Raw genomic sequence first — 24495 nt, 5'->3', positions numbered from 1 at the left:
TGTTTCTGTTCCTGTCCTTGTCGGATTCTTGTTTGTTGTGTTTCATGCCTGAGCCAGACTATCGTCATGTTTGCTGTAACCTTGTCCTGTCCTGTCGGAATCTGCCGGTCTATCTGAGCCTACCTATGTTTGGTTATTAAAGAAGCTCTGTTTAAGTTAGTTCGCTTTTGGGTCCTCATTCACTCACCCTAACAGTGTTTTGTATGTGAACATAAAAACAATGAAATTGCCACTGAGAGCTTTTGGAAGTCTTCATGAAATGTAAAAAGAAAATCTAAAATATGTAACGTGTAGTGCAACCACAAACAAAGGCTGTCATAAGGATTATGTTGAAAACATACAGAGGGGGATGTTTTCCATGAACAATTATCGTCCTATGACTTACAACATGAGCGTCATAGAAATCACACCAATACTGCTAATGTTACATATTTTAATATTAATAATAAAATGCCATTTAGCAGACACTTTTATTCAAAGTGATGTACGCTACAGTACATGTAATCCCTGATGGAAACAAACCTAGCACCACACTATTTCCAACTGAACCACACAGGACCGATAATATGGCTGAAGGGTGATTTATCAAACTGAAGTCCCTATATTAGTCTTTTGTTGCTTCATTTACATTTATTTATTTACTTTGTCTTGATTTGACTGTATTTTTCACTGATGATTGGCTTTACTTTTAAATGCAATTACTAGACACTTTCTTACCTTGTTTAGCGAAAATTATCATGGCACCTTTGTAATTGGAGTTGTATAATGATGTAGAGAAAAAGCTTTCGTAAATTGTATCAACATGTATTAGCGTTTATTGTACACTGGCTCGATGTTGGCCAATCAATTAGAGTAGTGTTTGTGGAGTAGCACAACGTGTATGATTAGCTAAGTTTGTTAGCTCTACAAGTTGACTAATGCTGTAGTGTTAACATCAAAATCCCTCTTTATCATCTAAAGGACATTCATTTCAATGCTTTAAAACAGAAAATACGTAATGCAAAAACCAAAACGTGCACCCAGGTGGGTCCCAGGACCAAGTTTGGGATACCCTGGTATAGGGTAGAAGTTAAATGTTATGCATATCTTTCTGGTAAATATGAAAACAGTTATTGGGAAATAGAAATGTCTGAATGATGATGATGAAAGCCCCCTTAACATCAGTTATCAAATGGCAGGCGTCAGTTCTATTATATCATACCTACAGATGGAAACACAAAACACCAAATATTGAAATGATGTAGCACACTCAATTGTTTTACGAATTACGAATTACTTTTATTTGGTCAACATAACATATCTAGCACATATCAGTGATACGCCTCATGCTCATGAACCTCATGCCACTCATGCCCATATCCCTGAAGTTCCTGTACTCTCCGGGCCTCATGTACATCATCCTGCCTCTGAAGTGGGGCTGCTCGTACATCAACCAGTGGCCATCCATCACGTTGCAGGACTGGCAGTCGGACATACGGTAACGGTCCATGATGGAGTCACAGTCGTCCATCATCTCGTGCATCTGACCTCCAAAGTTATCTCTCTCGTAGATCCTCATTCTGTAGGATCCTCTGTGCTGTTAGGAGGAAATAAGAATATGTTGAATGAATTACTGAAGACATCAGACTGTTGGAAAGCGTCACAGAGCCAATGTGATTTATTATGGACATCACAAAGCTACTTCGAGCAGGGATGTTAACAGCAGACTAAGTATCATATTGCCTACCATGGGGATCGTGCGGCAGGACCTGATATCAGTCATTCCCATCATACTCTGGAAGTCAGAGTACTCTCCCCTCCTCATGAAGTACTGGTTTCCCATGTAGTTGTTGCGGTCGTAGACCATGAAGCAGCCGCTCTGAACCCTACAGGAGTGGCACCTGCTCAGGTAGGAGGACATGTCAGCGCAGTCGCTGCTGCACTCATAGGAACGACCCTGGAAGTTTCTGTCCTCGTAGAAGACGATCTGAAAATAAAAAGGGATAATTTCTATGAACTAAAATATTTTCCAAAACAAACATGTAGGAAATGTAGGAACTTTAAAGAACTTTAATGTAGTTGGGCGTGCTAGAACACTACAGGTCTTTTGCATGACAATCTATGAAAATTAAAGTATATATTTTGGTTTTAAACTTACCCTGCCCATGTTCATGCTGGTGGACATGTTTGCTCACTGTGCTGCTGGTTGCTGCTCCTGAACTGATTCCTACCTGGTTTAACCCTTTCTTTTATACCTGACCAAACCTAAAGAATTCCCAGCTCCATTGTTCAAACCCCTGACCCAGCAACATGCTATAGAAGCCTGCAGAGGCCACTGAGGTTACGTCCACATTTCCAGTGACTGGATCCCTCAGTGTCTTTAGAAAGACTGTTTCTCAATTGTCTGTTTCTCAAACAAAGTAACATATAGCCTTTTGAGAGTTTACAACAGCTAGTAACAGCCTTGAAAAGGAAAGTTCTCCATACAGTACATGTCACAATGCTTTTCTATGTTTTGTAATCTTATTTGATCAAATATTAATGATACATGGCTCAATGTTATATTGTAAGCTCATTTGATTTAAGACATTTAGCATAAATCACACATATTGAATGAAGAGTGAAAATCTGGGGTTAACCTGTTAGTTCAAACTATGTATTGTTACTCATCTTTTGTTCAGTGTGCTGATTTAACCATTCTTAAACCTCAGTGGACTTGACGTAGACCGACATTCCTAACCAGTGAATACATCATCAAAAGTGAGTCGAACTTAACTAACATTTATGGTTCATAACACGATACTACAGAAATTGTTACAAAACGTTCAATTGTATTAAAAAAATATTTCAAATACATCAATAATCCATCAATTTGTTAATTTCTCTTGAATTGTATAGAAAAACTAAAAAGAAAAGAGTTAACACTTATTTAACGGAGCCTTTATGAAGGGTTTATAAGGGATCTGTAAATAGTTAATAAGGGTTAATAATATTTTATAGACTGTTATAATACTTTTTAGACTTTATAGTAAAGTAGTTAAGTTCGACTCACTTTTGATGATGTATTCACTAGTTAGGAATGTCGGTCTACGTCAAGTCCACTGAGGTTTAAGAATGGTTAAATCAGCACACTGAACAAAAGATGAGTAACAATACATAGTTTGAACTAACAGGTTAACCCCAGATTTTCACTCTTCATTCAATATGTGTGATTTATGATAAATGTCTTAAATCAAATGAGCTTACAATATAACATTGAGCCATGTATCATTAATATTTGATCAAATAAGATTACAAAACGTAGAAAAACATTGTGACATGTACTGTAGGGAGAACATTCATTTTCAAGGCTGTTACTAGCTGTTGTAAACTCTCAAAAGGCTATATGTTACTTTGTTTGAGAAACAGACAATTGAGAAACAGTCTTTCTAAAGACACAGGGATCCAGTCACTGGAAATGTGGACGTAACCTCAGTGGCCTCTGCAGGCTTCTATAGCATGTTGCTGGGTCAGGGGTTTGAACAATGGAGCTGGGAATTCTTTAGGTTTGGTCAGGTATAAAAGAAAGGGTTAAACCAGGTAGGAATCAGTTCAGGAGCAGCAACCAGCAGCACAGTGAGCAAACATGTCCACCAGCATGAACATGGGCAGGGTAAGTTTAAAACTAAAATGTATACTTACATTTTCATAGATTGTTATGCAAAAGACCTGTAGTGTTCTAGCACCCCCAACTACATTAAAGTTCTTTAAAGTTCCTACATTTCCTACATGTTTGTTTTGGAAAATATTTTAGTTCATAGAAATTATCCCTTTTTATTTTCAGATCGTCTTCTACGAGGACAGGAACTTCCAGGGTCGTTCCTATGAGTGCAGCAGCGACTGCGCTGACATGTCCTCCTACCTGAGCAGGTGCCACTCCTGTAGGGTTCAGAGCGGCTGCTTCATGGTCTACGACCGCAACAACTACATGGGAAACCAGTACTTCATGAGGAGGGGAGAGTACTCTGACTTCCAGAGTATGATGGGAATGACTGATATCAGGTCCTGCCGCACGATCCCCATGGTAGGCAATATGATACTTAGTCTGCTGTTAACAGCCCTGCTCGAAGTAGCTTTGTGATGTCCATAATAAATCACATTGGCTCTGTGACGCTTTCCAACAGTCTGATGTCTTCAGTAATTAATTCAACATATTCCTATTTCCTCCTAACAGCACAGAGGATCCTACAGAATGAGGATCTACGAGAGAGATAACTTCGGAGGTCAGATGCACGAGATGATGGACGACTGTGACTCCATCATGGACCGTTACCGTATGTCCGACTGCCAGTCCTGCAACGTGATGGATGGCCACTGGCTGATGTACGAGCAGCCCCACTTCAGAGGCAGGATGACTTACATGAGGCCCGGAGAGTACAGGAACTTCAGGGATATGGGCATGAGTGGCATGAGGTTCATGAGCATGAGGCGTATCACTGATATGTGCTAGATATGTTATGTTGACCAAATAAAAGTGATTGATAATCCGTAACAATTGAGTGTGCTACATCATTTCAATATTTGGTGTTTTGTGTTTCCATCTGTAGGTATGATATAACATAGGCCAATTATACATACTACCGGTCAAAATCTTTAGAACACCTACTCATTCAAGGGTTTTTATTATTTTTTACTATTTTCTACATTGTAGAATAATAGTGAAGGCATGAAATAATACATATGGAAACCTAAAAAGTGTTAAACAAATCAAAATATATTTTATGTTTGAGATTCTTCAAATAGTCACCCTTTGCATTGATGACAGCTCTGCACACTCTTGGCATTCTCTCAACCAGCTTCACCTGGAATGCTTTTCCAACAGTCTTGAAGGAGTTCCCACATATGCTGAGCACTTGTTGGCTGCTTTTCCTTCACTCTGCGGTCCGACTCATCCCAAACCATCTCAATCTGGTTGAGGTCAGGGGATTGTGGAGGCCAGGTCATCGGATGCAGCACTCCATCACTCATCTTCTTGGTAAAATAGCCCTTACACAGTCTGGAGGTGTGTCATTGAACTGTCGAAAAACAAATGATAGTCCCACTAAGCCCAAACCAGGATGGGATGGCGTATCTCTGCAGAATGATGTGGTAGCCATGCTGGCTAAGTGTGCCTTTAAATCTAAATAAATCACAGACAGTGTCATTAGCAAAGCTCCCCCACACCATAACACCTCCTCCTCCATGCTTTACGGTGGGAAATACACATGTGGAGATCATCCATTCACCCACACCGCGTCTAGCAAAGACATAGCGGTTGGAACCAAAAATATCCAATTTGGACTCTAGACCAAAGGACAAATTTCCACTGGTCTAAGGTCCATTGCTCGTGTTTCATGGCCCAAGCAAGCCCCTTCTTATTATTGGTGTCCTTTAGTCGTGGTTTATTTGCAGCAACTCGACAATGAAGGCCTGATTCACACAGTCTCCTCTGAACAGTTGATGTTGAGATGTGTATGTTACTTGAACTCTGTGAAGCATTTATTTGGGCTACAATTCCTGCTAACTCTAATGAAGACATAACTACAGCAAAGGTAACTCTGGGTCTTCCAGTCCTGTGACGGTCCTCATGAGAGCCAGTTTCATCATAGCGCTTGATTGTTTTTGCAACTGCACTTGAAGAAACGTTCAAAGTTCTTGAAATGTTCCGTATTGACTGACCTTCATGTCTTAAAGTAATGATGGGCTGTTGTTTCTCTTTGCTTATTTGAGCTGTTTTTGCCATTATATGGACTTGGACTTTTACCAAATAGCGATATCTTTTGTATACCATCCCTACCTTGTCACAACACAACTGATTGGCTTAACTTTTAAGAAGGTACACCTGATAATTGAAATGCATTCCTGGTGACTACCTCATGAAGCTGGTTGAGAGAATGCCAAGAGCATGCAAAGCTGTCATCAAGGCGAAGGGTGGCTATTTGAAGAATCTCAAATATAAAATATATTTTGATTGTTTAACACTTGTTTGGTTACTATATGATTCCATATGTGTTATTTCATAGTTTTGATGTCTTCACTATTATTCTACAATGTTGAAAATAGTAGAAAACAATAAAATCGCTTGAATGAGTAGGTGTTCTAAAACTTTTGCCTGGTAGTATAACATAATTGACACCTGCCATTTGATAACTGATGTTAAGGGGGCTTTCATCATCATCATTCAGACATTTCTATTTCCCAATAACTGTTTTCATATTTACCAGAAAGATATGCGTGGCGTTTAACTTCTACCCTATACCAGGGTATCCCAAACTTGGTCCTGGGACCCACCTGGGTGCACGTTTTGGTTTTTGCATTACATATTTACTTTCAAAAAGCATTGAAATGAATGTCCTTTAGATGATAAAGAGGGATTTTGATGTTAACACTAAAGCATTAGTCAACTTGTAGAGCTAACAAACTTAGCTAATCATACACGTTGTGCTACTCCACAAACACTACTCTAATTGATTGGCCAACATCGAGCCTGTGTACAATAAACGCTAATACATGTTGATACAATTTACGAAAGCTTTTCTCTCTACATCATTATACAACTCCAATTACAAAGGTGCCATGATAATTTTCGCTAAACAAGGTAAGTTAGTCTACTAATTGCCTATAAAAGTAAAGCCAATCATCAGTGAAAAATACAGTCAAATCAAGACAAAGTAAATAAATAAATGTAAATGAAGCAACAAAAGACTAATATAGAGACTTCAGTTTGATAAATCACCCTTCAGCCATATTATTGGTCCTGTGTGGTTCAGTTGGAAATAGTGTGGTGCTAGGTTGGTTTACATATACTGAAGTGTATGCATCTCCAATCCAAAATTAAATCTAGAAGTGGCTTCCTATTTGGCAACAAAGCATTCTTCACTTATGCTGCCAAACATACTCTCGTAAAACTGACCATCCTACTGATCCTCGACTTTGGCGATGTCATTTACAAAATAGCCTCCAACACTCCACTCAAGAAATTGGATGCAGTCTATCACAGTGCCATCCATTTTGTCACCAAAGCCCCATATACTTCCCACCACTGCGACCTGTATGCTCTCGTTGGCTGGCCCTCGCTTCATACTCGTCGCCAAACCCACTGGCTCCAGGTCATCTACAAGTCTCTGCTAGGTAAAGCCCAGCCTTATCTCAGCTCACTGGTCACCAAGGTAGCACCCACCGGTAGCACGCGCTCCAGCAGGTATATCTCACTGGTCACCCCCAAAGCCAATTCTTCCTTTGGCCGCCTCTCCTTCCAGTTCTCTGCTGCCAATGACTGTAACGAACCGCAAAAATCTCTGAAGCTCGAGACTCTTACCTCCCTCACTAGCTTTAAGCACCAGCTGTCAAAGCAGCTCACAGATCACTGCACCTGTACATAGCTCATCTGTAAATAGCCCATCCAATCTACCTCATCCCCATACTGTTTTAATTTATTTAGCTTCTTTGCACCCCAGTATCTCTACTTGCACATTCATCTTCTGCACATCCTACCATTCCAGTGTTTAATTGCTATATTGTAATTACTTTGCCACCATGGCCTATTTATTGCCTTACGTTAAGAATTATACCTCATTTGCACATGCTGTATATAGATTTTTCTACTATATTATTGATTGTATGTTTGTTTATTCCATGTGTAACTCTGTGTTGTATGTGTCGAACTGCTTTGCTTTATCTTGGCCAGGTCGCAGTTGCAAATGAGAACTTGTTCTCAACTAGCCTACCTGGTTAAATAAAATAAACTCACTGTAGCGTACATCACTTTGGATAAAAGTGTCTGCTAAATGGCATTTTATTATTAATATTAAAATATGTAACATTAGCCATATTGGTGTGATTTCTATGACGCTCATGTTGTAAGTCATAGGACGATAATTGTTCATGGAAAACATCCCCCTCTGTATGTTTTCAACATAATCCTTATGACAGCCTTTGTTTGTGGTTGCACTACTAGTTTCATATTTTAGATTTTATTTTTACATTTCATGAAGACTTCCAAAAGCTCTCAGTGGCAATTTCATTGTTTTTATGTTCACATACAAAACACACGGACATTAGTTGAAATCACCACTGTGCAACTCATTGTGGGACCAAAGCAGCAATATGTTGATGTTTAATGGCCTTGCCTCATTGGAAAACTGTGTACTTCTTCTCAGTCCAAGTAAACAAAAAGCATTTCATGAATTTAGCTCAAAATAGAGCTTATTTCAATCCACAGAAACGTGCGTGTTAGGTAGATAACCTACAAAATGGGCGGAATAACAAGCTTTTGCTGCATGGATATCAGGCACAACATTGGCAAAAACTCAACAAGCCAAGAAGTATCTCTGATAAGACTGAAAGGCAGAAGCTCAACAGGATTCAGAGCAGTCTTCCAGGATTTTTACTTAGTAAAAACGTATCATCCCAAAAAAATGCTATTGTCACTGACAAATATGAAGTATTCTTGTACACATTTTTACAATGGCCTTCCCATTGAGCATCCATATTACAGTAAATGTCTGTGAAATGTGTATTGTTTTAAGAGTAAATTGAAAATCCATTATTAATGTGTGCTCTTTACTTTTTAGTGACTGGCTCAACTGTTCCCTTGGCAAATAGTCTGGGTAGCCATTTGAGGTATCCTTGGCAACCACTTCATTTATTCACCTGTTGCCATTTCAAACTTGGGTTCTGAGTGGCACAGTGATCTAAGACACTCCATCTCAGTGTAAGAGGTATCACTGCAATACCTAGTTGAAATCCAGGCTGCATCACATCTGGCTGTGAATGGGAGTCCCATAGGGCAGTGCACAATTGGCCCAGTGTTGTCTGGTTTAGGCCATCATTGTAAATAAGAATTTGTTATTAACTGACTTTCCTAGTTAAAAAAAGAAAGAAAGTGGAACGCCTCCGAGGAATCTTCCCCCCCATAATTTTCAAACATGAACCTTTTCAAACGCACATTGCCCTTTATAAGTGTCAATTGTATGTTGTATACCAGCTACAGACTTCCTTGTCTGACTTGCATACATCACTAAGGTACCTCCAGTGAAAATGTCATTCAGCATCATCCCCATCTGCATCAATATGCATTGGATAAACCATCAGAAGACAAATAATATTTTCTTGACCTCAAAAAGCACTCAAAAGAACTCCATATGTGGTGATATGAATGTGAAATAACATCAATTTCACTTTGCACAACAACCATCACGATTACATGACAATGCAAAATAGTATTCAGTGATTTTTAAATATGTTTTAAAATATATTTTTAACACTTATAGTGATGTATAGGCAATATTGAATTCAGTCCACCCAGTAATAAATAAAATGTAATTGAGAGCCATAAACCAACCAGTGCTCCCGCACATTGGCTAACCGGGATATCTGCATTGCGTCCTACCACCCAAAAACCCATATTTTATGCGGCTGCTACTCTCTGTTCAACATATACTTCAACCATATCTACATGTACATACTACCTTAAGCAGCCTGACTAACCGGTGTCTGTATGTAGCCTCGCTAATTTTATGGCCTCGCTACTGTATATAGCCTTTCTTTATACTGTTGTTCTATTTCTTTACCTACCTATTGTTCACCTAATACATTTTTTGCACTATTGGTTAGAGCCTGTAAGTAAGTGTTTCACTGTAAGGTCTACACACCTGTTGTATTCAGCACACATGACAAATAAACTTTGATTTGAAATGTACACCCAAGTGTGCTGGTTGTTAGCCAGTGCAGCACTGCCCTCTAGTGGTTAAATGGCCCCCTGACAAATGTTCAAAATGTAGAAGGCCACTTCTCTTTAAAAAAAAAAAGGCCATTTTAACATACTTTATACACAAAGCAGGAAGAATACATTTACAATGCATTTGGTAAATTTAATAGTCCATTACATACAGGCCAAACAGCATGAGAAGCACTGTGGACAGTGTGCTGCTTGTGCTATACTAGACCTTTATTCAACAGCATTATCTGCTCTACAGCCTTCATACTGAGGCAACTCCTCTTTTTATTGAACACATCTCCAGCTTTGGTGAATATGCGCTCACATGGCACAGACGAGGCGGGAACACTGAGGTATTTCCGAGCCAGCTGGAACAGGTGCGGGTACACCTTGGAGTGCTTCTCCCAGTAGTGCATGGGGTTCTCCACTCGGTTCAGGTACGGGTCACTGAGGTAGTGTTGTACCTCCACCGCTGCGTCCGCCGTGCTGCTCTGAACACTCTGTGTCTCGCCCACTTTACTGTCAAACATCTCCCACAGACCCCCATCGTGGGACTTAGACGGAGATGTTGCCATGGAGACGGAAGCGGTTTCCATTGCCCAGGAGGTGTGGGGTGATGTCGGGGGGGGCGTCGTTGACCCGGTGGTGGACGGCGGCAGAGTGTCATCCTTGTCCGGATTTATCCGGATTAACGAGGCGCACTCGGAGGTGAGGAGCTTCACCGCCTCCTGAGCGTAGCCCTGGTTCCCGAAGGCCAACATTTTGAAGCGCGGGTCTAGGAGAGCAGAGAGAGCCAGGATTGGCTCGGTCTCCACCATACTGCAGCTCGTCTGAAGCTCCCTCTGTAGGTTAGACGCCAGCTGTGTAGCCGTAGGGTGTATGATGGCACCGTGCTTCTTCTCAAGGGTTATCTTCAGCATCCGGACAAGAGGAATGACCTTGGAGGCCGAGACGCGTTTCTCTGAGGCGAGCTCAGCTGTGGCCTGGTTGAAGGAACCCAGCACTCCGAGACACTGGTGGATGACCTCGTAGTCAGCAGATCCCAGAGGGATGATGTCCGTGTCCAGGGTGCTGAGAGCAGCAGCCACAGACTCCCTCTGATCAAAGACGCGTTCCAGCATAGAAAAGCTACTGTTCCATCTCGAGTCCACTTCCTGGATCAGCTTCTGCTCTGGCCTGCCTAGCTGCCCTTGCACCTCGGCTAACCTCATCTCTGCGTTCTGATTCGACTTGAAGAAAGACACGATAGCCCGCGCTTGGGAGCGGATGTCCTGCAGCTCCAAAGTAGCCTCCATGGACCTCTTAATCACAAGGTTCAGGACGTGTGCAAAAGAGGGCAACTGGAGGATTCCTAGTTTCTGAACCGTGGCTACCATATTGTCGCTGTTCTCTGTGACAAATGCAGCAACCCTGCTGTGGAGGCCCCAGCTCGCCACCAGTTGGTTTTTGGCCTCCTCAATGTGGATCACTTTGTGGTTTTCAGGGAGCTTAGAAATCCCAAGGAGGAAAGTGGATAACTGGGCATTTTCTGCTACCAAATGCCCTGTCACTGAAATGTAACTGTGCTTATCAATAGAAGTCCACATGTCCGAAGTCAGGCTGACAAAGTCAGAAATTACCATCTGAGATACAACATTATCATTGATGAATTCACACCGAGACCCCACCATTTTCTTCAGCGCTTGTTTGTTTGGAAGATTGTAGCTTGGGTCTAGCTTTTGGACGAAAGCAGCGAATCCCTCTTCCTCGACTACTGAAAATGGCTGGGTGTCTTTAACCAACATGTTGACTAGGGCATCATCCAGGTCTTCTTGTCTGGTGGTCCTGACTGTGAAATAAAACAGTATAATCAATTCAAATTGAATTAGATGTACAATTAATGCTAATCTAAATATAACAATTGATTGAAACAGGATGAAAACCATCTATCCTAAAGGAAACATACCTTGGATGTGGTGTCCAGCAGCAGCATTGTTTGTAAACATTGAGTTTAGTCCTGTAGTACCAGAGAACGATGAGTGGACTCCAGCACTACTAATTATTGAGTTAGAGAACGTTGAGTGGACTCCAGATGTTGAGTTGCTTGTGCTTGAGTGGGCTCCAGATGTTGAGTTGCTGTACCAGGCCTCGCTTGGGTGCCTTGATCTTAGGTGCCTTAACATGGCGGAGGTGTTTTTGTTGAAGCTAAGCCGTTGTGAACAGAGGGCGCACTGGACCTTATTGGGTGTCACTAGAGTGAAGTGATCCCACACCAGTGAGAAGGCTCTCTTAAACTCAGTCATCGTCTGGCCTGCAAAATAAAATAAAATAAAAAAAACTTCAATAATCTTGCCGCAACAATGTAGTAAACAGATCGAAATTGTTTTGGTTGCTTATGGGAAACAACTGTTACTAGGTGTAAATAATTAGGCTTGTGTGAGCTACGTGTAACGTTATTAGAAAATGTGTAGTGGGCGTGATTTAAAATGAAGGAAAAACTGGAAATCTAGCTAACGTTACATTTCTACTAATCTGAACAGTTCTTGTTTGTAGCTAGCTAGTTGGCTAGCTACATAAATCTCAAACAGGGCAGAAAATGAAATAAAAGGATCAGGATTGGAAGTCACAACGCTTCAGCTGACATGATGGGGTTCACACGTTCAGGTCTGTACTAGACATAGAGATCCATTCTAATGCTATGGTGCTAGTAACTAGTTAACGTTAGCTAGCTGTGTGGGTATGTTGAGCAAGGCTTATAGGTCTGCTGGACAAGGTAAATGTCGGACAAGTAGCTAGCGTTGTGTCTGTGTTTTGGCATCGTCATTTTATTTTAAAACAACAGGAGTGCATGGTTGCAAATATTAACTTACCTTCTTTGATTATTCGTAATTGAATGTAAAATATATAGTCATTGAGCGCTGTGTGCTTCTGAGCGCGCGATTTGATGATGTACGTCGCAGAATTACGTCACCTCCGATTTTCGAACCGCTTACTGCCAGCTGTTTTGACCGAGTGAGTGGTTGCGTTCGAGTTTATGTCAAATCCGATGGTCACTGCCATTCAAAGTGAGTTACATTATGGGGATAACATTGTCCGACTTGCGCCTACATATCGACTTTACAGAAATCATGTGATCAAAGGTCATTAAGTTTTGACTGCTCTTCACCAACTTCATCCTGCAGCCATCGCCTGAATTATGGCAGGCTCTGAATGTGACCAAAGACATGACGGAAACAGTAATTGATTGTACAATGAACACCCATATGATTTCAGTTTGTGAGTGTGTAATATGGGGGTTGAAACCATGTTTATTTCGACATTGTAATGAAAACTTTCTTTATCAACACTTCCATGTTGATCTGAGCCTTGCTGTTGGAAAACCACATTAGTGTCCAACTTTCAGATGTCACAGATGCACCTCCCCCGACTTCACTCCTTGACTTGTCTTTCGCCTTACTACTCAAACGTGTCCCGTGTCTTTTCTGACGTTAGCAAAAGTTGTTTCAAATCTTAGTTTAAAGTTTACTCATATTCATTAAGCTATTGACATCTATTGACTGTAGGTATTGTAAACCTTTGTCACAGTTAGTCTATGTGCTGGGACTGCTCAACCCAGACCCTATAGGCTTTGGCTAAGATTTTTCTCTTTACATTTTATTCCTAACAAAAAATATTGATTTCAAAGTTTACAAACCATACAATTCTATGCACAAGGACTACTTTTAACAATTTACACAGAACATTTCACAAAAGCACATTCACTGTGCAGATGCAAAGTTTGGTAACAGAATTATGGTAAAATCTCCCTCAGTTTTTTATGCAAACATGTTTAAAAAATATATATCTGCTCCGAATTAAAATTCAAAGATGTCTGTAGAAAGAATGGGATGTCAGCTATGACATGACACCTTGAGTTTGAATACATTTAATTTGGTTATTGAATTACAGTAGGTGAAGTGGATTTACATCTGGTAACGGAATTAAGGTAACAGAATTTACACCATGGTTTCCTGATCTGTACAATACAGAAATGCATTATTATGGAAAGGTAAATCTTAATGCTACAGCATGCATGACATTCTAGATGATTCTGTGCTTCCAACTTTGTGGCAACAGTTTGAAGAAGGCCCTTTCCTGTTTCAGCATAACAATGCCCCTGTGCGTAAAGCGAGGTCCATACAGAAATCGTTTGTTGAGATCGATGTGGAAGAAATTGACTGGCCTGCACAGAGCCCTGACCTCAACCCCATCGAAAACCTTTGGGATGAATTGTCGTGAAGAGGGCACGACAAAACTATTCCCCCTCAGGAGACTGTAAATATTTGGCATGGGTCCTCAGATCCTCAAAAGGTTCTATAGCTGCACCATCACTGCCTGGTATGGCAACTGCTCGGCACCACAGAGGGTAGTGCGAACGGTCCAGTACATCACTGGGACCAAGCTTCCTGCCATCCAGTACCTCTATACCAGGCAGTGTCAGAGGAAGGCCCTAAAAATTGTCAGACTCCAGCCACCCTAGACATAGACTGTTCTCTCTGCTACCGCACAGCAAGCGGTACCGGAGCACCAAGTCTAGGTCCACGAGGCTTCTAAAACAGCTTCTAACCCCAAGCCGTAAGACTCCTGAGCACCTAATCAAATGGGTACCCAGACTATTTGCATTGCCCCCCACCCCCCCATCTTTTACACATCTGCTACTCTCTGTTGGTATGATCTATGAATGTCACTTTAATAACTCTACCCACATGTACATATTACCTCAACTAACCGGTGCCACCGCACATTGTCTCGCTATAGTCTCGATATTGTTATTTTACTGCTGCTCTTTAATTACTTGTTACTTTTATTTCTTATTCTTATCCGTATTTTTAAAAACTGCATTGTTGGTTAGAGGCTCGTAAGTAAGCATTTCACTGGAAGGTGTTGTATTCAGTGCATGTGACTAATAAAATGTGATTTTATTTGAAAGCTGACTGCGAGCCAGGCCTAATCGCCCAACATCCGACCTCACTAATGCTCTTGTGGCTGAATGGAAGCAAGTCCCCACAGCAATGTTCCAACATCTTGTGGAAAACCTTCCCAGAAGACTGGAGGCTGTTACAGCACCAAAGGGCAGACCAACTCCATATTAATTAAGCTTTCATTTGACACCCAATTTGATATGCTCCTATTAACATGTTGGTGCTCATGGGTCTTTTTAGATGGACATGCCCTAAAGATACGCCTTGTAAGGCCGATTAAATGATGGCTGTATAGTCAACGTTACAGATTGGCTAATGGAAAACGCTGCCCTATATTTTTCTACTAACTTGGGCCGTTTTCCAAAAGCATCTTAAGGCCAAGTTCGGGAGGCAGCGCTCAGGATTCCCTCTGAGGACCAATCTCTCCCGCCCTCACTGCGCTATCAAAATTAAATGAAATGTATTGCATACTCTAATAACCTATGAGATACGCCTACGCAGTGCTATTCCATACATAACTCACTTGAGCACAGTACACAACTCTTCAAACAAGGTTTCACCTATTAGAGTCAAGTGCTTCATTCTATATCTAGAGGACTCCTGATGTCTGCAGGAGTGATAAGTATATTTATTTTTTGTCTTTATCTGTTGTGGTCTAGTACTGTCTTTTTGCTGGCTTGGGCCATCTACTTTAAGTGCTGCCTCTCTTCCCACTGTCCTACTTGGTGTGTGACCTGCTGACTGCTCATAATTTGCAGATAGTTGTTGACACATCAACCAGGATCAAGTGGCAGGGCAATTTGTGACTTGTTTTGGTAAGGAGGGTGGTTTCATCTATTTTCTGAGTATATATAACCATCTCAGTGGGCTTCATGCTATTGCTAGTTATTTACAGATTATCTATTTTGTTCTTTAGTAGCTTTGTCAACTATGTGTGTCATGCCCTGAATTTAGAGAGCATTTGTATGTCTCTATTTGGTTTGGTCAGGGTGTGATTTGGGGTGGGCATTCTATGCTTTTGTTTTCTATGATTTTGTATTTCTATGTTTTGGCCGGGTATGGTTCTCAATCAGGGACAGCTGTCTATCGTTGTCTGATTGGGAACCATACTTAGGTAGCCCTTCCCTCCTTTGTGTGTGGGAAGTCAACTTTGTTTGTGGCACATGGCCCATAAGCGGCACGGTTGTTTTGTATTGTTTATTGTTGCCGTCATTTCTAAATAATAGGAATACAGTATGTACGCTCACCACGCTGCACCTTGGTCCACTTCCTTTGACGGCCATGACAATGTGTGTGTTTTCAAAACCTGTTCGCACCTATCTCTGTAGACGTTAAAGACGTTCCTCACCCCTTGGTCTCAACCCTTCTAATTTAGTGTACCCTGCGTGCACAACACACGTAAACACCGAGTTTATCTCAGCCTATGCTGCCCTTTTTCCCCCTCCTTGCCTCTTTTCACCTCACCCTTTCCCAACTCCCTCTAACTCACAAGGCAGGCAATACGCTTGACTTCATCTTTACTAGAGGCCGCTCGCCTACTAATCTCACTGCAACCCCACTCCAGGTCTCTGATCACTACTTTGTTTCGTTTTCTGTCACCCTTTTCTTCAACCCTAACCACTCAGCCCCTACCGAGATGGTCATGTACCGTCGCAATCTTCGCTCTCTCTCTGCCACTACTCTGTCCTCTTCTAACCTATCATCTCTCCCTTCTGCTAAATCATTCTCCCTCCTGTCTCCTGATTCTGCCTCTTCGACCCTACTTTCTTCCCTTTCCGCATCCTATGACTCGCACTGTCCCCATTTCTTCCTGTCAGTTCTGCCCTCCCCTCCTACTCTGTGGCTGAGTGACTCATTGCGAGGGTACAGAACAGGGCTGCGGGCAGCTGAGCGAAAATGGAGGAAAACAAAACTTCTGGAGGACCTGATTCAGAGGACCATCCTACCCATGCTAGATTACGGAGATGTAAATTATAGATCGGCAAGTAAGGGTGCTCTCGAGCAGCTAGATGTTCTTTACCATTCGGATATCAGATTTGTTACCAATGCTCCTTATAGGACACATCACTGCACTCTATAATCTTCTGTAAACCGGTCGTAAGACCCACTGTTTGATGCTTATTTATAAAACCCTCTTAGGCCTCACTTCCCGCCATTTTAGATTTCTTCTGCAGCCCTCATCCTCCACATACAACACCTGTTCTGTCAGTCACATTCTGTTAAAGGTCCCCAAAGCACACACATCCCTGGGTCGCTCGTCTTTTCAGTTCGCTGCAGCTAGCGACTGGAACAAGCTGCAACAAACACTTAAACTGGACAGTTTTATCTCAATTTATTCATTCAAAGACTCAATCATGGACACTCTTACTGACAGTTGTGGCTGCTTTGTGTGATGTATTGTTGTCTCTACCTTCTTTCCCTTTGTGCTGTTGTCTGTGCCCAATAATGTTTATACCATGTTAGGTGCTGCTACCATGTTGTGCTGCTGCCATGTGTTGCTACCATGCTGTGCTGTCATGCTATGTTGTTGTCTTAGGTCTCTCTTTATGTGTTGTGTTCTCTTGTCATGATGTGTGTTTTGTCCTATATTTTTATTTAATGTATTTTTATTTCTAAACCCAGCCCCCGTCCCCGCAGGAGGCCTTTTACTTTTTGGTAGGCCATCATTGTAAATATGAATTTGTTCTTAACTGACTTGCCTAGTTAAATATAAATACAAATAATCCTTTAACTTCCTCCTCTTTATGTTCTCTTCCTCTGTATCTGCTGCTAATGCCACTTTCTACCATTCTAATTTTCAAGCTTCTGCCTCTAACCCTAGGAAACTCTTTTCCACCCCCTCCTCCCTCTCTGCGGACAACTTTGTCAACCACTTTGAAAAAAAGCCCTACTCAGCCTATTGAGTCCCCTGGTCTCCCTCACACAGAACTATCCTACGCCTTGACCTCGTTCTCCCCTATCTCTCCAGATGACATCCTGCGACTAGTTAAGTCTGGCCCCTCGACAACCTGCCCGCTCAACCCCATCCCCCCCTCCTTCCTCCAGACCATCTCTGGAGTTCTTCTCACTTCCCTCATCAACTTATCCCTGACCCCTCTGACTTCAAAACGGCCCGAGTTGCTCCCTTCCTCAAGGAACCAACACTTGACTCATCTGACGTCAACAACTATAGACCTCTCTCCCTTTCTTTTCTTTCCAAAACACTTGAGCATGCTGTCTCTGATCAACTTTCTCATTATCTCTCTCAGAACGAGCTTCTTGGCCCTAACCGGGTCACTCAACTGAGACTGCTCTCCTCTGTGTCACGGAGGCTCTCTGCACTGCCAGAGCTGACACTCTCTCCTCTGTTCTCATCCTCCTACATCTATCCGCTGCCTTTGACACTGTGAACCATCAGATCATCCACTCCACCATCTCAGGGCTGGGGGTCTCAGGCTCTGCATACTCTTGGATTGCATCCTACCTTGCAGGCCACTCCTACCAGGTGACGTGGAGAGGATCTGTGTCTGCACCACGTACTCTCTCTCACTACTGTGTCCCACAGGCCTCGGTTCTAGGCCCTCTCCTCTCTATACACCGTCACACAGCTCCATCATATCCTCACATGGTCTCTCCTATCATTGCTATTGAGCATAACACTCAACTACTTTTCTCCTTCCCCCCTTCTGATACCCAGGTGGCGACATGCTTTTCTGCGTGCCTGGCAGATATCTCAACCTCGACAAGACAGAACTGCCCGCTCAAAGATCTCTCCATCATAGTTGACAACTCCACAGTGTTGCCCTCCCAGAGTGCAAAGAACCTTGGCGTGACCCTGACAACCCTCTGTCTTTCTCTGCAAACATCAAAGCAGTGACCCGCTCCTGCAGGTTCATGCTCTACAACATCCGTAGAGTACGACCCTACCTCACACAGGAAGCAGCACAGGGCCTAATCCAGGCACCTGTCCTCTCCCGTCTGGACTACTGCAACTTGCTGTTTGCTGGGCTCCCGGCGTGTGCCATTTAACCCCTTCAACTTATCCAGAATGCTGCAGCCCGCCTGGTGTTCAACCTTCCCAAGTTCTCTCATGTCACTCACTCCTCCACACACTACACTGGCTTCCAGTCGAAGCGCGCATCCACTACAAGATCATGGTGCTTACCTACAGAACAGCAAGAGGAACTGCCCCTCCTCCCTCTGAAACCCTACCTCATCAAACAGTATCTTAAATAATCCTCCACCTCACCTCGACCCCCTCACCCCAAAATAAAGTATTAAAATTAAACAGCACTTTTACTTGACCCCACCCCTTTCTAGCTCTCTACTGATAGCTACATTATTGAAGAAAAATGTCCTTTCTATGCCTGTGCTGTGATATGTGGTTGTCCCACCTAGCTATCTTAAGATGAATGCACTAACTGTTAGTCGCTCTGGATAACAGCGTCTACTGAATGACTAAAATGTAAGTACTTCCCTCTGGACAGTGGCCCTGACAGTAGCCTACATTTACAATCACCTGCATCAGGGTCCTGGTAAGTTGGTAACCCTTGACTCTGGCTCACATTTTGCCCTCAAAGCCACTGTGATGGCTCACTAATGTATGCCAAGAATCTTGAAGTTGATGTGTGTAAGCCTACTGAAAACAACACACAATGACGGCCTCCCAAGAGATTGACACAAAATAGTGCTTCATACAGACTTAAAGCAGGCATTGACAGAAATCACCAGTGATACATGTGTTTAGTGTCTATCTAACAATATTGCAATCAAATATGACTTGTTTCCCATTGTCATGTAATTATTTAATCAGTGTTCATAAATTCCAATGATATTGATCTGTCTGATACCCAGAGGTTGTAACCAGAGGTTGTAAAGTTCTGGTCTTAAATAAAACAGACAGAATTCCCAGCTCACAATTGATCAGATCCCAATTTATTTGCGATAGCTCTCAAGTTTTCACAAATACCTTCCTTCTTATACCATCCTAAACTACGCACATACATACACACCAACATGGATTTTCAGCTGACAGTTCCAGGCTCCCCCAGACACCATAACTCTGGAGGGGCCCTCCCGGTCCTCTCTTATCTCCACATACATTCCTTTTTTCCTAGGTACATGCCATATAACCCCTTCCTAATGAACAAACATGATTTAATACTACAAGAAAGACAGGGTAGAATTCTTGCCAGTTATAGTGTAGTATACCTCATTTAGTCATTATTGATAAAAAAATCCCATAACAGCCATGTTCGCTTGTCAGCTGATTATTTTCTCAACATCAAGTTCGGCAAAAGCTAATCAGAATAACAAAACAGAATAACAATTTCCCTCCTTTGAATGTGGGTTTGTTCCAGTCTCATTAGACAGGGAACCATTATCCAAAACATAGTCACAATCTGGATGGACTCTTGTGAATTTCTGCCTCCACAAAAACATACTTATTATTTTCACACATTTGATATATTTTCCCTATGAACATAAGCACACTTTTACTAACGTAAACTCGGTGCTTAATTTGTCAATTGCGCAACGTTGCAGCCCAAGAACGCATGAAAAGAAAAATCACTTTTATAATAAATCATTGCATGCATTATCATCGCCTTTGCGTACTGGCATAGAGCAGTAGAGTATAGAGAGGCGATTGCAGAAGTTACACACATGGGGAAATGTTTAGTCGCCTATGGTCCGGGAAAATGGCCTTCATAAACGCATTTCATACAATTCTACATGATTTTAGATGACTGGAGACTTTAGCCGAATATTTTTTAATACCTCACAAATGATCGAAATGGCAGGCTGTACTTTGACACTGACAAACTGAGAATCGTAAATCAATGACAAAAAAGCTTACCTCTCTCTTGTTTTACTTTGTAAAACGCTCGTGCCAAAAGCTTACCTCTGTTCGCTCAATATGTCTATTTGGAAGTTGATAACTTGCTAGCCTACAGACAGAATAGTCTTCACTATTCGTCAGGATCTGTGTTGTCCCGCGATTTGTATTTGCAATATCGTGAATAGCCTGTTTTGGCTGACAGCAGTAATTCTATAACTTTGGCAAAATGCATTTAAATGTATCAGGGGTTCTGTGATACCTCCAGCATCCTTCCCGCGGCTATTATTCTATAAGGAAATAAATGGTTAAGTGCATAGCTGGAGAGAGGAGAGTTGCATGCTGATATCTATCAGAGCAGGGAAAGAGATTATAGAAAGTGACTCTCATTCTAGTTCTGAGGCGCACTTCTCTCATCACAGCAATGGCCACGCGTTGGTCTATTTGGGCTACAACGTTGCGCAAACCATCCGGCTCAAATTAAGCACTGCTTAAACTCAGTATAAAACATTGGTTAATAGGGCTTAATGGTTAGTTCATACATCAGTGAAAGCAAACAACAAAGCCACCTAGCCCTGTTGTTGTAGCTCCAGAGTTGACACACACTCCCACGTGCTGATGTGTGACTTGTTGACTATAAAGAGAAGAGTTGTAGATGTAACCCTACTCCATTTTTTATTTTGTTCTGTCAGTGGTGTAGGCAGACTTTGAGATACAGTCTTGCAACATGGGTCTGTGTTGTTCCAGATAAGCCCACTAGGTGGCAACAACAATGCATTCCAAGTACAAGTGTAGTTCTACATTACAGTACTATGTCATTACATCTAACAAGAGTAAGGAACATATGTCCTTCAGTTACCACATGGGTAGGTTAGGTGGGAATTTCATAGTATTGCTGTCACATACTCAGTTTTATTGGAGTGTTGGTGACCTACAGTAGGAGGCGAGGCAAGGATAGGGAGCCATTTATGAGTATTGGGACACAGCATTGGACACCTTAGGCTGCATTTAGACAGTCAGCCCAATTATGGTATTTTGACCAATCACATCAGATTTTTTTCTCATCAGATCTTTATCAGAGCTGATCTAATTGGTTGAATCTCTGAAAAAGATCTGATGAGAAAAGAGCTGATGAATACCAGTTAGTGGAAAAAATATTGGAATTGGCCAGGGATAATATAGGGTATGTGCATATTGATGGTCATTAGCTTCCAAGGAAAGGAGGCCCACTCACTTTGAATGTATTTATCCCTCTTCTGTCTGAAAGAGCCCTAGCTTTTGTACTTGCATGCGGGCCCTGCTTGAGAAATTGTATGACCGGCGTGCTACTTGTCCATGTTTATTGAGTATGTTAACAACCTGGCAATATTCATCCAATGCCTTGTTTACAACTGGATTATTGTGTTATTACTAGGCTACATATTATCATCCCACCTAAGTGCACACTTTAATATTCTGTTCACACTCAACAGTTCACATTGCTTTCCAACTGGTGAGCTTCCCTCTGTGTATGTTGGAATACACTTTCACAGTCAGGCATTTATGAGGATTGCTAAAGCCCTTGGAAAAGTTGCAAAAGCCACTAAGCTTTTAATGTCATATCATATCAATTTCCTTGACCTTCAAAAAATAGGACCTCTGTTTATTATTCCCCTGTCAAGGCCCAGCCTCCATCCCCCTGCCCCGTGTCAGCTAAAGCCGAAAAGAACAGAGTATTGCACTGCCCGCCTCATGACCGGGAGATAAACAAACCATACAGCAGCAGAGAGAGCAGACAGAGAAGGGAGGACGACGCGCTGCTTTTTAGCTGGAATTGTGAAGAGCGCTGCGATTAGCATGTTGTCTACCGTGTGACCCATTTCCATGCTGTTTCATGGGGATTTCTGTGCTACTCTTCTTTTCTGGAAAGATGACTCTGCAGAAGTTCTCATCAAACATGAGTGATTAGCATTCGTGGGTGGCCGTCTGCTGCCATAGGAGCAATGTGTTCCTGCAGATAAGCTCCCCCTCTGACTGCTCCTCTCCCCTGCTCCACACAGCCTCTCTGTGAAGCTCATGTGACAGGTGGGGGATGGCTAGTTTAAGTCTCCTGGCAGTGGTTGTGAGGGCTATATCAGGTGCTGGGACTTGAGCTATCTATCTCCACGGTGCAAGCTCTTACACACACACAGGCGTACACACACACACTCATGAGGAGGGGATAAACAAAGAGTCCCTGGCCCTCTGTCTGTCTGTCGGTCTGTTTGTGTTTTACAGAGGCTACCTGAGCACCTTCATCAGTGTCTGTGTCAGGGATTGTAAGCATATGGCAACACACACCGGTATACCCAGGAATCAAAGCCGTAGCACATGCCCTCACTGGCTGGGGAGACAGTGACTGGAACTTCCCTGGCTGGAATCCTTAGTATGAGGGGAATGGGGTCAGTATATCGCACAAGTCAACAGTAAGGTGTGTGTGGCACTCAGCTAATGTGACCTGAAATCACTTGGCCACACAACGCTAAGCCGCTCCTTCCACTTCGTCCCGGAAACGTGCTAAGATGAGGCCTCCGTCCGTGTCAGGGTGCTCACATTAACCCTGGAATGTCCTGACACGCTAAACCTGGAATGGAGGAAATGTGTGTGTCTGTGGTGGAGAGTAACTGATGACGATAATGTACCTACTGGGTGTGTTTTTACATATCTATTCTTAATCGTTGATTGATATGCTACTACTGTGTTATATCACAAGTAACTGATGAGAATTTGTGAGATGTGTCAAACAGACATCAATAAACACCCTTTCCTATAACCACTATGCTATTACCCTTCCTTGACTAAATCTGCACACAACCCAACCCCCTATTACTGAGTTCATCATCAGACAAAAATACTTGACTGATGAGGACACGGTTGTAAACCTATTTTATAAGACAGTGAAACCTCTTTCAGCTTATCTGTATTGCTTTTGTCTCTGTGATTTAATTTCCTATTGAAGAGATTAGGTAGGTATAGCCTAGATTTAGATGGTCAGCTGTCTTTGTCTTTGGCTTAATCCAGACTTCTTGATGAAGCCTATTTCTACAGTGCCAGGATGGCAGGCTGCCAGGCGATTTTAGTCTGTTGCAACTTGACGTTAAGATGGATTCATTCGTTTTGCTGTAGTCCTTATCTCCATTTGTATCCTACCCACTATTTCAACAGTGCAACATTATGTAATATTGCTAAAGATAATCACCACAGTCAACACCACAGATAAGTGGATAGCTCCTGTCCTGGGAGCAATTACCTCAGTAAAACAGTTATTATTATTAAGTTAATAAACGTTTTGATGACGCTTGTCCTCTGTTATCGTAATAATTACCTTACAGTAGGCATACAGTATAGCACAATATACAGGATAGTAAATCCAACATTCTAAACCAAAAGCTGGCATCTAAAGCCTTGGCACATTGCCAGAATGCATTCATATCACACTTTGACCAAGATTCTTGTGACTTATTAGGCTACCTTGAAGAGTAAGTTTGCAAGTACTACTGTACAGTATGTTTAGGCTACTACACACCACAAACTAACAGCTTTCTAATTTCAAAGTAAACTTCATTAGCATGTTTTATTTTTTAGCAAATGTTAACTAAGAAAATATATACTGAACAAAAATATAAACGCAGCATGCAACAATTTCAAAGATTTTTACTGAGTTACAGTTCATATGAGGAAATCAGCCAATTTAAATTAATTAATTAGACCCTAATCATGGATTTCACATGACTAGGAATACAGATATGCATCCGTTGGTCACAGATCTCTTAAAAGAAATGGGCCTCGCAATGGGCCTCGGGATCTCATCACAGCATTTCTGTGCATTCAAATTGACATTGATAAAATGCAATTGTGTTCGTTGTCCGTAACTTATGCCCGCCCATAACCCCGCCGTCACCATGGGGCACTCTGTTCACAACGTTGACGTCAGCAAACTGCTCTCCCACATGACGCCATACACATGGTCTGCGGTTGTGAGGCCGGTTGGACGTACTACCAAATTC

The 24495-nt window shown here is 42.1% G+C and overlaps 4 protein-coding genes across 4 annotated transcripts in view; 2 read left to right on the top strand and 2 right to left on the bottom strand.

Annotated features, from left to right (window-relative positions):
* Positions 1-1253: 1253 nt before the first annotated feature.
* On the bottom strand, positions 1254-2281 carry LOC110538391 (gamma-crystallin M3-like). Its single transcript, XM_021625183.2, has 3 exons — positions 2138-2281; positions 1727-1966; positions 1254-1576 (listed from the first exon to the last, which is right to left on the bottom strand). Exons 1-3 carry the CDS (start codon positions 2162-2164, stop codon positions 1301-1303), a joined length of 543 nt encoding a protein of 180 aa, XP_021480858.1. The 5' UTR covers positions 2165-2281; the 3' UTR covers positions 1254-1300.
* A 1200-nt stretch (positions 2282-3481) lies between these two features.
* LOC110538392 (gamma-crystallin M3-like) lies at positions 3482-4510 on the top strand. Its single transcript, XM_021625184.2, has 3 exons — positions 3482-3631; positions 3803-4042; positions 4193-4510. The coding sequence occupies exons 1-3, from the start codon at positions 3605-3607 to the stop codon at positions 4466-4468; spliced, it is 543 nt and encodes a 180-aa protein (XP_021480859.1). The 5' UTR covers positions 3482-3604; the 3' UTR covers positions 4469-4510.
* A 2033-nt stretch (positions 4511-6543) lies between these two features.
* The window catches only part of LOC110538394 (serine/threonine-protein kinase WNK4), a 99552-nt gene continuing 81600 nt past the window's right edge, over positions 6544-24495 (top strand). Inside the window, exon 1 of the mRNA XM_036938416.1 lies at positions 6544-6595. The gene's annotated coding sequence lies outside the window, so the exon portion shown is untranslated. The remainder of the gene's footprint in view (positions 6596-24495) is intronic.
* Positions 9799-12738, bottom strand: LOC110538393 (zinc finger BED domain-containing protein 4). The gene is made up of 3 exons (XM_021625185.2): positions 12565-12738; positions 11661-12005; positions 9799-11543 (listed from the first exon to the last, which is right to left on the bottom strand). Exons 2-3 carry the CDS (start codon positions 11995-11997, stop codon positions 9934-9936), a joined length of 1947 nt encoding a protein of 648 aa, XP_021480860.2. The 5' UTR covers positions 11998-12005; positions 12565-12738; the 3' UTR covers positions 9799-9933.

This window comes from Oncorhynchus mykiss, chromosome 12 (assembly GCF_013265735.2).
Source record: "Oncorhynchus mykiss isolate Arlee chromosome 12, USDA_OmykA_1.1, whole genome shotgun sequence".
NCBI lineage: Eukaryota > Metazoa > Chordata > Actinopteri > Salmoniformes > Salmonidae > Oncorhynchus > Oncorhynchus mykiss.
Note: the sequence above shows the minus strand (reverse complement) of the source record. Positions and strands in the feature narration are given on the sequence as shown.

Bases quoted from the DNA above. Each gene is read 5' to 3' on its own strand.
- LOC110538391 (XM_021625183.2), bottom strand. From the start codon at position 2,164: ATGTCCACCAGCATGAACATGGGCAGG. The intron at 1,967-2,137 runs GTAAGTTTAAAA...TTTTATTTTCAG, and splicing joins CCAGCATGAACATGGGCAGG to ATCGTCTTCTACGAGGACAG. The intron at 1,577-1,726 runs GTAGGCAATATG...TCCTCCTAACAG, and splicing joins CCTGCCGCACGATCCCCATG to CACAGAGGATCCTACAGAAT.
- LOC110538392 (XM_021625184.2), top strand. From the start codon at position 3,605: ATGTCCACCAGCATGAACATGGGCAGG. The intron at 3,632-3,802 runs GTAAGTTTAAAA...TTTTATTTTCAG, and splicing joins CCAGCATGAACATGGGCAGG to ATCGTCTTCTACGAGGACAG. The intron at 4,043-4,192 runs GTAGGCAATATG...TCCTCCTAACAG, and splicing joins CCTGCCGCACGATCCCCATG to CACAGAGGATCCTACAGAAT.
- LOC110538393 (XM_021625185.2), bottom strand. From the start codon at position 11,997: ATGACTGAGTTTAAGAGAGCCTTCTCACTGGTGTGGGATCACTTCACT. The intron at 11,544-11,660 runs GTATGTTTCCTT...TTTATTTCACAG, and splicing joins TGCTGGACACCACATCCAAG to TCAGGACCACCAGACAAGAA.